Here is a 13,726-nt window from a genome sequence, read left to right as displayed (position 1 = left end):
TGGTAACGTTCTACCCAAACTTTACTTGTAGCTTCAGGTTGTGAGAACAATTGTGGATTCGATTTGCCAGGCTGAGATGGGAGTGGCTGATTTGGCGCTACTGAGGTCATCATCTGCAAGTTGAACTTGGTGATATCTTTCTTGGCGATAGTAACATTTACATTGAATTACATTGTAACTGTTGATTTCATGGTTGCTTTTCTGATGCCGTTTCAAGACATGCAAGCCGTTGGGCATTTTTTAGTTGTCTCCCGCCAAACCCCAGACCAATTTAGGGTCTTCCAGGGGAAAGGCCCGACTGCCAAGTTCCGTGATTGGCCAAACAACACCGAATCTCCAGACTTCACAGCCCGTAACCAGTTGAACGGTTCACCAATAACCAACCGTTTCAAGTCACAACACCCAAGATATACATAGAAATACCAATACGAAGACGCATGTCTCATTACGAAAATTGTCATCTTGCCATCTTGTTTTTAGAAACATGTCACTGGCCCCCGGCAAGGCCTTGTTTCTCTCGTAACATCACATAATTAACTCACTCATCACGATAACCCCAAGTCTTAGCTATCTCCCCCAAGCTCTGACCAAGAGGTGAGAGAGGTCCAATTAATTTATATCCGCATGTAACGTTTCGCCCAGACTGCGGATACCACGATATCTCATGTTCCACGGCCTGCCTGATTTGACACTCGTGGATTTAAACTACGTTTCACTTCAGCCGCATTTGTTGGGGTTTGTTGTGTGGTAAACCGAGATAAAGCGATCCACTGATTGATTGATTGATTGATTACCTGGTTACAGTGAGTTGGGGTTGGAGATATCGGAATGGAGTCGTTGGTCTTGGCCTTGCTACATCCATCGTGATAGCGATAGTATGTAACTGATATGCATGTTACGTTGTTGAGATAAACAACTGTCATTGATCTGGTTGCAACTCTGTTTAGCGAGCCTGCATATAACAATCGCTTCTGATGACATGGGTCATGATTGACGATCCGTGTCCTCGGTACCATGACTTGTTGCCATTAATTGGTATCCACGGTACGGATACTTTGGTGTAGTCCTATTGCATGGGGTTGTGTATAAATGTTGCCAACCTCCATCTTGTGTTCTTGTGTAGATTGGAAGGGGAGCTATTGGATAGGGTTGTTTTGACATGCAAGGTACTGCTCTGACAATGGCAGCTAAATAAAGTGCGCATGATGATTTACAACAAATGCCGGGGCACAGCCTGTCGTGTTGGCATTCAGTGGCATCCATACCGGCTTATGAATCTGGTGTAAGCAAAATCTCCAATAGAACATCGATCAATCAAGCCACAGTTTATGCCCATTGTCCGTAATCTAATCAGAGAACTCCATACCTGTCCTATGATATTTATTTTGGATTATCTGACTGGTTGCCAGACTTACAAACCTTGATGGCCTTTCTTCGTCGCGAGGATCAACATGATAACCCTGGTATTGGAGCTTCACGTAATACTACATATGTGCTCTCTGGGCAACTCTTTCTAAATCGAATAAACTTACTTTATGCAAGTAAATTGCTGAAACTAAAACGACCATTATGATATCTTTACAATGCCATTATTTGTCATAACTCCCATGATCCTCCTTTGTTGAATCTGGCCATTAACATCACGTGAGCCTGACAAATTCTCACACTCTGATTCGCTCGGACAAGATCGGGGAGCCATTCTGACGTACCAGCGGTCTCCGGCAACAAACGCCTTTTAGCACCGAGGAGCCGGGCTTTGAAATCATAAGCCTCCACTATCCATCCACTAAACCTTTGCCTCTCTCGATACCAATCCTCAACCTCAACATCACCACCACATGCGCCCACAATGTTTGCCTCGAGATCGATAACGAGAATCGCCCTGCGACGAGGATGCCCTCTGAGGCAATTCTCAACGTCGAGACCTCTCGCTGTGTCCTACCACTCATATACTCTCCCAACACATACTTCGACGCCTCCCAGAAACGACGACGTTCCTGAAACTTCAATAACACAACCTGATCCTCTTCCTAAAGTCCACGAGACACGACCTCCTCCTCAGCAACCGCAGCATCCTCAACCACCTAAGCAACAAGAACCTGCGCCAACACAAAATGCCACTCCCGCCACATCGGCATCAGCTCCGAAGCTCAGCGAAACAGAAGCTCAGAAGCCAAAGGCAGCTAGACCACGACCTAAACTACGAGCGCGCAAGGCCGCTATGAAGTTGACACCCTCTGCGGTGGAGCAATTGCGAGAATTGCTGGACCAACCGGAACCTAAGCTCATCAAGGTCGGAGTACGGAACCGAGGATGCAGTGGCTTGGCCTATCATCTTGAATACGTTGATAAGCCGGGGACTTTTGACGAGACGGTTGAGCAGGATGGCGTCAAGGTCTTGATCGATAGCAAGGCGCTGTTCAGCATCATTGGGAGTGAGATGGACTATGTTGAGGACAAGCTTAATCAGCGGTTTGTGTTCAAGAACCCAAACATCAGTAAGTTGCCACAACAGTCACAGATCGTCATAATACTAACAGACATCTCAGAGGAGGAATGCGGCTGCGGAGAGTCCTTCATGGTTTAGAATGAAAACCACCGTCTGGTCATCGCATCAGTACATACGAAAACAAAACAAAACAACACTCACGAGACGACGTCATTCATGCTTGAACGACAGGGATATGTCAGAATCACCCCGTCGTCTCAGCACAAGAGACACGAGAGTCCGGAAATGATCAAAGTTCAGCGAGAAACAGCATGCATAGAAGCATTTGCGAGTCGCGTCTTGTAAAAACCCAAAAACAGGAGCCCGTCGGGAGCAGGCATGGTAGCCCCGTAACTAGGATCGGCATAATCATTGGCGTTGGGTTAGATTGGAGACATCACCTCCCTCTGTTTGAGAAAAACACTATACATACATTCATACATATACCAGCGTGCCGCTTTTTGGTACAGAAATGAGGAGACATGGAATAATGAGATAGTCACAACTGATGGGATCTTTTGTAGATCAACATGATGAACTTGTGTAAATAATATCATTGGCCACATACTGAAATCCACTGCTGCCCTTTGTTCTCGTGCCAAGTTCTTGGGCAATGTCATTCAGTAGGCAAAGACTTGCGATGCGTGAGACGAAGCAGCTCGCGAATGATTAGCATATTAATACGGCGCAGAAAGGCTAGCTATGATGTTACGTAAATCGGAGAGACACAGCTGTTCTCAAGTGAATTAGGCGCTCAGTTCCAACTGGGATACAGAGTAGAAACCACCGAGAGATAAGTCGGCAACTGAAGTTTTGGTGTATATCCCGATGTTGTTTCGCTTACTCACATCAATCACATCGTCAAGATGGCCGAGTGGTCTAAGGCGCTGCATTCAAGACGATGTCTTATCCGGTTAACTGGGTTCTGCAGTATCGAAAGATTCTTGGGTTCGAATCCCAATCTTGACAATTCTCTTTTTGCTTTTTCGTGATTATGATGTCTTTTTGCTGTCTTATGTGGATAGAAGCTGCCGTATAATTGATTAGTTTTGTATCCATGACTGTCTTTTACTATAAGCTGGTATGGCGCTTGTGTAAGTCAAGTGACTGACTACAAGCCACATCTTGAAGGTCACTATGTCTATGCTGACACGGGCTACTGACGAAAGGATACTTTTCTTCCAGAAGTATTCGCCATCTCATATTCTCTTGCATGTTACATGTATGCAAGCCAGTCATTTGTATAGCATTGACCAGTATGGCTGCCCGTTGATGTTAGTCACATGACTTCGCGATATGTGTTGCTCTAGATGTTGGCGTCGACCGCGCCCTTTGACGTGACGCATCTTTAATGACCGTGATTTAAATCGTGACTCTTTCGTTTACTCCTTGAATTCATGTCAACATTACGAGCCATCACATAGCCAATACCCATAACTTGGAACTTGGCCTCACATATAGTTCCACGCACTTCACTTATTGTACCATAACTGTTAAGACAAAGCTATGGCAGCCATCACCAAAAGCAAGCGACCTCTTGAAGAGCCCAAAGAAGATCGCAAAGTCAAAGTCACAAAGACCAAGAAACAATCATCACCTACTGCGCCAACCTCACCCGCCGACTTCACCACAATCATGGCTTCTCAACTAGCTCTCATCGAAGCATCCAGCCGCACACCGTTCGAGAAGAGTGTATGGACACTTCTCTGCCAGATCCCACGGGGTAGCTTCTCAACATACGGTATCATGGCCGCGCATTTAAAGTCATCACCAAGAGCTGTAGGCAACGCGCTGCGACGCAATCCATTCGCACCAGAAGTACCATGTCACCGCGTTGTGGCTACTGGAGGTGCGCTGGGTGGGTTCAAGGGGAAATGGCCTAAAGATGGTGAGGGAATCACTCTTGATGAGAAGAGGAAGCTTCTGAGAGGCGAAGGAGTGAGATGGGATGATAAGGGCAAGGTTATAGGGACGCCGTTTAGTGGATTTACATGAAATGGTCTCTGATGAGACATTAACTTTATTTCGTATAATGAACATCATGAAGTTAAAGACTTGGTATCCTATCACTGGACGTCTTTCTCCATGTGGGGGAAATACGGTCAACAACAAGCCTATTGTAGCCGAAACCCGGAGACGGTTTGGTAACCAACGACAACGTTTTTTATTCGTGCTTCACCTTGGGCTCACAGCTCACCCGAGACGGATTTGCATGACCGGTTTTCACAGCTCGGTAGTCTTGTGCCGCACTGGAACAGGTTTGGCGGTTAGTAAAAGAGTGGATCTGGCAGAGCCCTGAGACGGTAGATGATGGATCTTGGTCACCGAGATCCAATGCAATGCAAATGTGACGAGCCCGCGGGAACAGATGGTGACCGTTATGTCATGCCATGTCGTGTCATTTGCTCGGAGAAGCGATGTATTATGTAGCATCGCCGAGGACGTTGTCAACTCTGTTACTGTAGATAGATTCAGGTTTAGAGAGGAAATGGGTAACAAAGGCATTATCATCAAACACGAAATGCACCACAACCAACACAACAATTATTATATCATAATCAAATCGGTGAATGTCTTTTTCCGTCCTACTACTTGTACTTGTCTCTGTTAGCCCGACAAATCCCGTGCCCAAAATAGTGGATCAAACCACAGAGCACAAGCCTAGGTTAGTGGTCTGTCTGAGGCTCCTGATTGATTGAGCGCCGTAGCTTCGTGGATTTGGTTTTCCTCGTCATCCGAAAACCTCTTTTTCTACTGTTACCTCCTTGTGACGATCTAAACCGCTCTCTCCCCTTCTCTTTATCCCCCTCAAACTCCCTCCCTCCCTTTCTCGATCATATCCCCCCAATCTCCCCTCTTCCTTTATCCCCTCACAATGTTCAAGCTCGGCCGTAGTCGTGCTGTGGCTTCGGCCCTCAACGCCTCAAAGGTATGTCCCAGTTCTGTTATCGCCCGCTAAACAAGAGCTTGGTGTTGCGCTTGATATATACAAACAGTCACTAATTCTAATGTTAACAGCTCCAGTTTGCTGCCCCTGCCGCTCGATTCCCCGGCGTTCAACAACGACGAGCTCTGAGCATTCACGAGTACCTCTCTGCCGACCTCCTCCGACAGGTAAGGTTTTATCTACTCAATGTCCCCCCCTTGACGATCGTCGATACTACGAACTACAAACTACGGGACTCACCTCACAAAAAACCACGGCTGCTAACCACCAACAGTACGGCATTGGTGTCCCCAAGGGTTCCGTCGCAAAGTCCGCCAAGGAGGCCAAGGAGATCGCTGAGAAGATTGGCAACGATGATATGGTTATCAAGGCCCAGGTCCTTGCCGGTGGCCGAGGAAAGGGTACCTTCGACAACGGCCTGAAGGGCGGTGTCCGTGTCATCTACTCTCCCCACGAGGCCGAGATGTTCGCCGAGCAGATGATCGGCCACAACCTCATCACTAAGCAGACGGGCGCTGGCGGCCGTCTCTGCAACGCTGTCTACATTTGCGAGCGCAAGTTTGCTCGTCGTGAGTTCTACCTCGCCATCCTCATGGACCGTCAGAACCAGTGCCCCGTCATCGTCTCCTCTTCCCAGGGCGGTATGGACATTGAGACCGTCGCCAAGGAGACCCCCGATGCCATCCACACCAACTACATCGACATCAACGTTGGTGTCACCGACGAGGTTGCCCGCGACATTGCCACTAAGCTTGGCTTCAGCGAGCAGTGCATCGAGGAGGCCAAGGACACCATCCAGAAGCTCTACAAGATCTTCACCGAGAAGGACTCTACCCAGATTGAGATCAACCCTCTCTCCGAGACCTCCGACCACAAGGTTCTCTGCATGGACGCCAAGTTCGGTTTCGACGACAACGCCGAGTTCCGACAGAAGGATGTCTTTGAGTGGCGCGACACCACCCAGGAGGACCCCGATGAGGTTCGCGCTGCTGAGTCCAACCTCAACTTCATCAAGCTTGACGGTGATATCGGCTGCCTTGTCAACGGTGCCGGTCTTGCCATGGCCACCATGGATATCATCAAGCTGAACGGAGGTCAGCCCGCTAACTTCCTCGACGTTGGTGGTGGTGCCACTCCCGCTGCTATCCGAGAGGCTTTCGAGCTCATCACCAGCGATGCTAAGGTCACCGCTATCTTTGTCAACATTTTCGGTGGTATTGTTCGATGTGACGCCATCGCCACTGGTCTCATCAAGACTGTTGAGAGCATGAACCTCCGAATCCCCATCATTGCCCGTCTCCAGGGTACCAACGTTGAGCAGGCTCACCAGCTCATCAACGACTCTGGTCTTAAGATCTTCTCCATCGATGACCTACAAACCGCCGCCGAGAAGGCGGTCCAGCTGTCCAAGGTCGTCAAGATGGGTAAGTTGCCTTGACCCATATAGTGCCTGTTCTGATTGCTAACACTTGAATAGCCCGTGACATCGATGTCGGTGTCGAGTTCACCCTCGGTATCTAAACAGTTCCACTTGGAAATGCTGTTAGACGAGCAGTGGTGAAAGGATATGATATAATAACCCGATGTGAGACTTGAGCGCCAGGAGGCTGCGGTTCCAACCAAAACCGAGAGTAGATGAAACAAACACTCATGAAAAAGAGTGGGAGACATGGGTGGATATTCCTGTTTTTTTAATTTAGCATGCATCGGTCGGTCTTTGGAGCTCGCTGCTCGTAAAGACACATGGTTTCGATGCTCTCGAATGTGTCCGATTGGTTCGATAGAAGGACGGATGATTCAAAGGATGGACGGGCGATATGGTCTCCAACAAGATGATTTTTCGCGTATCCACGCCCTGCAACTGTTGTGTTCCTGATGCTGTGATTTGTGATATGGCGTGGCGTGTGAGAGTAGAGGTGACGAATCGTCATATCTCGTGAGATCATGAGTAGACACTGAGATTCTCAAGACTCATAATCGGATTGCCTTCGACCCTGGGCATGATAGAAGAAGATTGTGCCATACAGCCAACTTTGGCTTGCTTGGGGTCCACATGGTATCGTGAAGGGCTCTTGAATGATGAGAACAGCTGAAGGGCCGGAAGAGTCATTCTCAAGAAGGTCAGGTCTATTGAGTAAACGAAACAAGTCACAGATGGGCTGTCAGACTAATTATGTATAAGACGATTCGATGTTTCGGTCCAGACTCGGCTAATAAGTCTCTCGGATGTAAGGGTCCAATTTCATGCATCGTCTCAGAGCCGCATTCTTAGCTCATAATGGGATGATTTCAAACTTGTTGACAAAATGTATTAATAATGGATCAAAGGGTTAGAAGATAGATAGTATGACGAGTATTGAGATGACTCATTCAAGTGAAAAGAACAAGAAGAAAGAAGAGAAAGAAGAAGTTATTCGGGAATAACTTTGGTTCAGATCATCAACGTGCAGTTGAAATGAAAGCCACCCATCATGGACAAGGCTTGGCGATCTCTGGTCTCGCCGCACACTATCACAACCTAAAGTCAGCCTCAACTTTCCCAAGACTCCCCTGTCCATATCGTGACTTTTCTCTTTCCTCGCCTTCCATCTCCACAGCATTTATCACATCATACATGTACGATGAGCCCCTTAGGCACAGATATTCATGACTCACCAAATGAAATCTCTGAACAAGATTTTCCCAGCTTATCCTCGGTTATTCCCCTTGCCAGCGACCCACGTCTCAATGATGAAAATCTCCTGACGTAGATAAGACATCGGATCGAGCCGCAAAGGGGCACACACACGTTAACCAATGGGTTCTCGTTCCGTCGAGGTTCGAGGCGGGAATTGCGTCGGTTTCATTTCCAGATCCACTGCGGAAGAGCCGCATGCAAGCAAGTTCTATGTAGAGGCGAGGTGAGGTGTGAGGTAGGATTTGCGAATGCCGACCCAAGACCGACGCGGGAAGAGAATCTGAGATGGAATCTGTAGATGATGGTGAGTCTCGTGATGTTGGGGGATTGTAGAGTTGAGGCTGATGGTGAGCTATGATGGAATATAGGGTGATTGGGAGAAAGAGGGGACTTGGAATGATTAATTGTGTTTACTTGGAGTTGTTTTCGTAAGTGAGGTTAAAGGCGTGTAAGTAAACTGTTACTGGGTATAGGTCAGTTTAGTATATCTAATAGCTTGCTAACTTGAGACAACAACACACCTATACCATTACCATTAAACTATAGTAGTTGTAACAAACAGTAACACAAACTCTCCAGCCAATTACCTCTATGCTATCCCTTCACTGTCCTGTCTCGTAGTGAGCTCACTCAATCATCCGTCAACCTCACGTGCCAACGCCTCCAAACCACTTCCTCCTCAACACGCAACACCACAGCTTCACAAGCCGTCAAGTCCAATGCAACCGCACGTCGAAATAAGGCCACAACTTTAATCAGTTGCCGCGCTTATCCCCCGACTAGCACGTGTCCCCCATTCCCCAGGCCGACGATTGGGGGGAAAACGCGGGGAAATGGAGATTTATTCCTCGTGAGGGGAAACAAAAAAACCGCGCCATAATCCATCCCATGTAAGAAACGGTCTTGGCTCTGGGGAAACTCGGTCAAGAGAGAGATTCACAGGAGGAGATATAAAACGTCTAAGAAGACGTGGTAAAAAGTGAAGGTATCGCGATTTGATATGTAGATTTGCGAACCCACTCTTTTTCCGGACGTCTCTCGGTATCCGGCTGAGAAGAGGAGGCTGCCCCATTTTGTTGCCGTGCGTGGGTCAGGGATGGCCTTGGTCTAGTCTTGGGTCTTGCTTGGATGGCTTCGAGATTTTCGATGCACAAGAAGAATACTTTTGCAAAGGAGAAGCTCGGGTTGGTTTGTTGGTCCCACATGCTACAGAAGTGAAGAAACATAAATACCCAAGACTTCCTCTTCATTCTTTCGTGGAACTGTAGTTTATTCTTGTCTTCTTTGATCTTAGCAAGCGACTTACACACAACTTGACGTTATACTTGAGATATCTACAGTCTCAACAAGTCTTACATCTATCTGACTACTCTTGCTACTCAATATCACTTGAACCACAACAACTATATCTGCCTCATACTCAAGATGCCTTCTTCAGTCAAGAGTTGGTTTGCTCGTCACTGTGCTCCTCCACCGCCAATGACAAACAACCCTCTATGCCCATGCACAACCTGCTTCAACGGCGGTTCACACTCCAACAACTCAGCATCCTTCTCCATGTCCCCATCACAATCATCAACCGTTGACTCAGACAACGCATCACTCAGTAGTGGTACAACATACGCTGCATCCTCATACATTGAGACCCCCACCAAACAATAAGACCGAACACACACACACCCTGGTCTGACGAATTACTACCGGAACGAATAGCGAGTTTTATCTTATGGAGTTCTTGATCTATACCATTACCTACTTGCGATTGGCGTTTGCTCGGAAACAAACAAGGGATGTCATTGTCACATCAGAAACAGGAATATGACGGGAATATGATTGGGCTTGGGATCTGACGGGGCCGATGTGGGCTCATCCGATGGGTGGAGTGCTGATTCGGATCGGCTCCGAGGCGGAGTTTACGTATTATGTTATAGATAAGGTACCTACCTACCTGATACTACTGAATAGAGTACAGAAGATGGCCTTTCATTATTGTATCATCGGAATGTGAATGTATCATAGAGGTCGGACCCGACCATCCCCTGTTCTCTTCATGGAGGGAACCGTATGATTTGAGTAGAAACAGCTAGGATCTGCTTGACCAGGAGCCGCACAGCAACTACCTTGTCATTCAAAGATATTGGCCAAGAGTAGAGTGATCTGGAAGATCCTGCAGGTACTCTCCAGATCTAGGGTCTTCTGGCACCCACAAAAGAAAAGCATGGAATTGGGCTGCAAATCACAGTACTTGAGTTCCTCGCCCAATCACTCTTGACAATGATGCAACAAAGAACATGACAAGCCTAGCACATTTCTGGCTTAACATGAGATGTAAGATAATCTCTGACTTGGTTATCTCCTTACTTGAATCACTATTATGGGTTTATCAGGGGCAGGTCCTTTGTTGTCAATGCAGAATGTCACTGTCACCTGTAGTCACTGATCTGATGACCATATCGAAGGAACTCGCTTCGCATTTTTACAATAATCCACTCATATTTGGATTTGATTTCTTCTTTCAGAGAGGCGTCCTCTCTCCTATGGGAAGCTCACCCGGAGGATGGCCCGATATGCAAAAGATCGGCGCCGTGAATTACGGTTAGCTCCCGACCGGCCCCACCCACTCCGGGTCAAAAAGCTCCGGACTTGTAGATGTGGCCATGGACCTCCCATTAAAGATTCTACCAGTAGCGGTTCATGAGAGCGATGCTACTTGATTGAGTGTTGCAATCATGAAAACAAGATGGTTCCTTGTTCACTCTCAACAATCTCGGGTTCATCGTAGTCTGCAGGCGCCTCAATATGGGTGAACAGTCTTTTTACAGAGACACACGGCTTGGATACTCACTAAACAGCTTCTACAGTCACATCTTGCTATGATGAAATGATAACATCATATCTCTCCCTCTATATCAAATTAATTCCAGAGAAATAAGTAGGACAAGTCACTACGTTGCAATGCTCCAAGCTTCCGTGCATATTTTCGCATTACTAACACCAAAGCTTTGACGTCACCTCATCATCCCACTCAAATCTTCCCATCTTCATACCAGCCAAGTTTGAGTTTGGAAAACACCGCAAACAACTCGCCTACCTGAATATCGCCACGCTTATATTATTATACCCCCAAAAACCTTCGATATCATGCCGCATACCAAAGTCGACCCCGCCATCGTTGAGGCCCTGGGGCTGGACCCCGCCAACTCGGCTATCAACTCTCATGGTGGATCGGGCTTTGCTTCTACGTTCAAGATAACGTCTGAGAAGGACGGGAAGCCTTTGAATTACTTTGTCAAAACTGGGGCAGGGAAGGAAGCTGAAGTTATGTTTAGGGGTAAGTATACGCTTTATACACATCTTTCTAATATCATGAACTAACAGAGCTCAGGTGAACATGCCTCCCTTAACGCCATAGCAGACTCAGTTCCCAACTTCTGTCCCAGATCTCATGCCCATGGAGGCCTCACAGGCCGTCCAGGGCAATACTTCCTCGCCACTGTCTTTCTCGATCTGGGGTCATCAGCACCTGGTGGTTCAGGCAAAACTCTGGCTTCAAAAGTTGCGCAGCTACACACAACACCAGCTCCCATCCCAGAAGGCTATGACAAGCCAATGTTTGGGTTTCCAGTCCCTACATGCTGCGGTGCTACAGAGCAAGATAACTCATGGCGAGAGTCGTGGGCTGACTTTTACGCTAATAACCGTCTGAGACATATTGCGCGTCAGGCAGTTCGCAACAATGGTGCTGATCCAGAACTCGGGGAGGTTGTTGAGACGGTTGCGAGTAAAGTTGTACCACGGCTGATTGGGGATGATGTTGTAAAGAACATCAAACCTGTCGTTATTCATGGCGATCTATGGAGTGGGAACCATTCCAAAGGGCAGATCGCAGGTCACGGTGGATGCGAGGAAGTTGTCTACGATCCCTCAGCTGTATATGGCCACTCTGAGTTTGAACTCGGCATCATGAACATGTTTGGTGGCTTCACCAATCACTTCTGGAAGGAGTACCATGAGCTGGTGCCAAAGGCAGAGCCAGTAGCTGAGTGGCCAGATAGAGTGAAGCTATACGAACTGTAAGACCATCTTTTCCCTCAAACTCCACGATACTAACATCGCCTCAGATACCATCATCTCAACCACTATGCTATGTTCGGTGGTGGCTACCGAGGAGGCGCCATGTCCATCATGAGGAAACTCATCAGCAAGTACGCATAGCAGATAGAAGTTCAAGATACTGTATTTCATGATTCAAATGCAGAAACGCCTCAACGCCTGGTGTTGCCCGCTGTATACACCCAAGTCTAAGTATAGTAGAACGTACGTCTCGAAATGTAAAATGCTCTGTCCAAAATGCCCTGAAACCAAAATGTCTCGCTCGCTCTCCGTCTATGCTGCCAGCATGGCTGGTTGCTTCGCTCTCTCGGCTTGTGTCTCAACGTCTTGATTCTTCTGTACTTCTGGTAGATTCGCCAAGGGAACGGAGGGTAGTTTGGCTGGACCTGTGAGTTCGGCTTCGAGAGCTTCCAGTTCGTCTTCCACCTCTTGCTCGTCCTGGTTGGAGATACGACCTCCAAGCATATCGCTGACTTCCTAAAAGTATGTAAGTATATTCCACCTGTGAAGCAACAGTACCATAGTAACGTACTTGTTGATATGCAATAGCCTCCGCTGTCTCGCCCATCAACTTCTCCACATTCTCTATACCCCCCATCTCAGCATGAATCTCCTTCAGAACCTTTGTACCCTGCTGCAGCCCAAACACCACATCCTTCTGTATAAGCGCAAACTCGACATCGTTCGTCAATTTCTCCAGCTGAGCTAATTGCGCATCTGTCTTGGCTAGCAGCGACTCTTGATATTTCTTGCGCCGTAGGGCTAATAGAGCGCGCTTCTTGTCGCCCTTGGCCAGCATCTGCTTTGCGATATCGGTCTCTTTATCCGTGAGGACTGTTATACGCCGTTGGTATTGGTGAAGTCTATCGCGCTGGTTCTTCATGTCCAGGATGGCCCTGAGGATTGTTAGTATTGAAGGCGGTCACGAGCGCAATCGCGGGGACTGGGAGGGACGGACTTGTCCTGGGCTGTGACTTTGCTTGCGTTTCCGCCCATGATGAGGATCGTGGAGGCAAGTTTGCTGATGGATGCGGTTATCGTGAGGTTGTTGGGTGAAATTGTGTGGCTAATCAAGTCGAGGCCGCGAATTTGGAGTCTCGAGTTTCTGGTTTCGCTTCAACGATAGCGAGCGATTGTCACGAGGGAGACCATCGTCATCGGCGCCGATACTGGCTGGGGTCAAGGGTCTTATCGATAAGCTACCTAACCTAGGCCACCACCTCAGCGCTCATCTACCTTACCCAAGGTAAAGTGCCTAAGCATTCTTGCTTGCAATTACCCGATAGTCACACTTTTCACTTGTTCTTCTCCTTAATTTTGCAATCATGGCCACTCATCATGAGATATCACCAAATCGGCGTGTTTAGTCTTGCTCTGTAGGTATATTAAACTAAGTAATTGTGTTCTCGATCAGTGTCGCTGAAACGCCCGGGGACGTGAACGATACTTTGGGCCCAACGATAAGGTAAAGAAAGATGCCATCATCGCCATTAGATACATA

At 47.7% G+C, this 13,726-nt stretch overlaps 5 protein-coding genes across 5 annotated transcripts; 4 read left to right on the top strand and 1 right to left on the bottom strand.

The window, feature by feature from the left end:
• Positions 1-1,849: 1,849 nt before the first annotated feature.
• Positions 1,850-2,587, top strand: FTJAE_1919 (Fe S cluster assembly ISA1; the record flags this gene model as incomplete). Its single annotated transcript, XM_037348058.1, has 2 exons — positions 1,850-2,498; positions 2,550-2,587. 2 exons carry the CDS (start codon positions 1,850-1,852, stop codon positions 2,585-2,587), a joined length of 687 nt encoding a protein of 228 aa, XP_037210879.1.
• Positions 2,588-3,994: 1,407 nt separating this feature from the next.
• FTJAE_1918 (methylated-DNA cysteine methyltransferase) lies at positions 3,995-4,483 on the top strand (the record flags this gene model as incomplete). The annotated part of the gene is made up of 1 exon (XM_037348057.1): positions 3,995-4,483. The coding sequence occupies one exon, from the start codon at positions 3,995-3,997 to the stop codon at positions 4,481-4,483; it is 489 nt and encodes a 162-aa protein (XP_037210878.1).
• Positions 4,484-5,363: 880 nt separating this feature from the next.
• Positions 5,364-6,956, top strand: FTJAE_1917 (succinyl ligase; the record flags this gene model as incomplete). The annotated part of the gene is made up of 4 exons (XM_037348056.1): positions 5,364-5,417; positions 5,507-5,602; positions 5,710-6,859; positions 6,913-6,956. 4 exons carry the CDS (start codon positions 5,364-5,366, stop codon positions 6,954-6,956), a joined length of 1,344 nt encoding a protein of 447 aa, XP_037210877.1.
• Positions 6,957-11,253: 4,297 nt separating this feature from the next.
• On the top strand, positions 11,254-12,327 carry FTJAE_1916 (serine threonine kinase; the record flags this gene model as incomplete). The annotated part of the gene is made up of 3 exons (XM_037348055.1): positions 11,254-11,443; positions 11,498-12,185; positions 12,234-12,327. The coding sequence occupies 3 exons, from the start codon at positions 11,254-11,256 to the stop codon at positions 12,325-12,327; spliced, it is 972 nt and encodes a 323-aa protein (XP_037210876.1).
• A 171-nt stretch (positions 12,328-12,498) lies between these two features.
• Positions 12,499-13,221, bottom strand: FTJAE_1915 (VPS20 vacuolar sorting; the record flags this gene model as incomplete). The annotated part of the gene is made up of 3 exons (XM_037348054.1): positions 12,499-12,702; positions 12,758-13,121; positions 13,184-13,221. 3 exons carry the CDS (start codon positions 13,219-13,221, stop codon positions 12,499-12,501), a joined length of 606 nt encoding a protein of 201 aa, XP_037210875.1.
• Positions 13,222-13,726: the final 505 nt, after the last annotated feature.

Source organism: Fusarium tjaetaba (genome assembly GCF_013396195.1).
Source record: "Fusarium tjaetaba strain NRRL 66243 chromosome Unknown NRRL66243_c0000035, whole genome shotgun sequence".
NCBI classification, from domain to species: Eukaryota; Fungi; Ascomycota; class Sordariomycetes; order Hypocreales; family Nectriaceae; genus Fusarium; species Fusarium tjaetaba.
The sequence above is the reverse complement of the archived record's forward strand: the minus strand, read 5'-3'. Positions and strand labels throughout refer to the sequence as shown.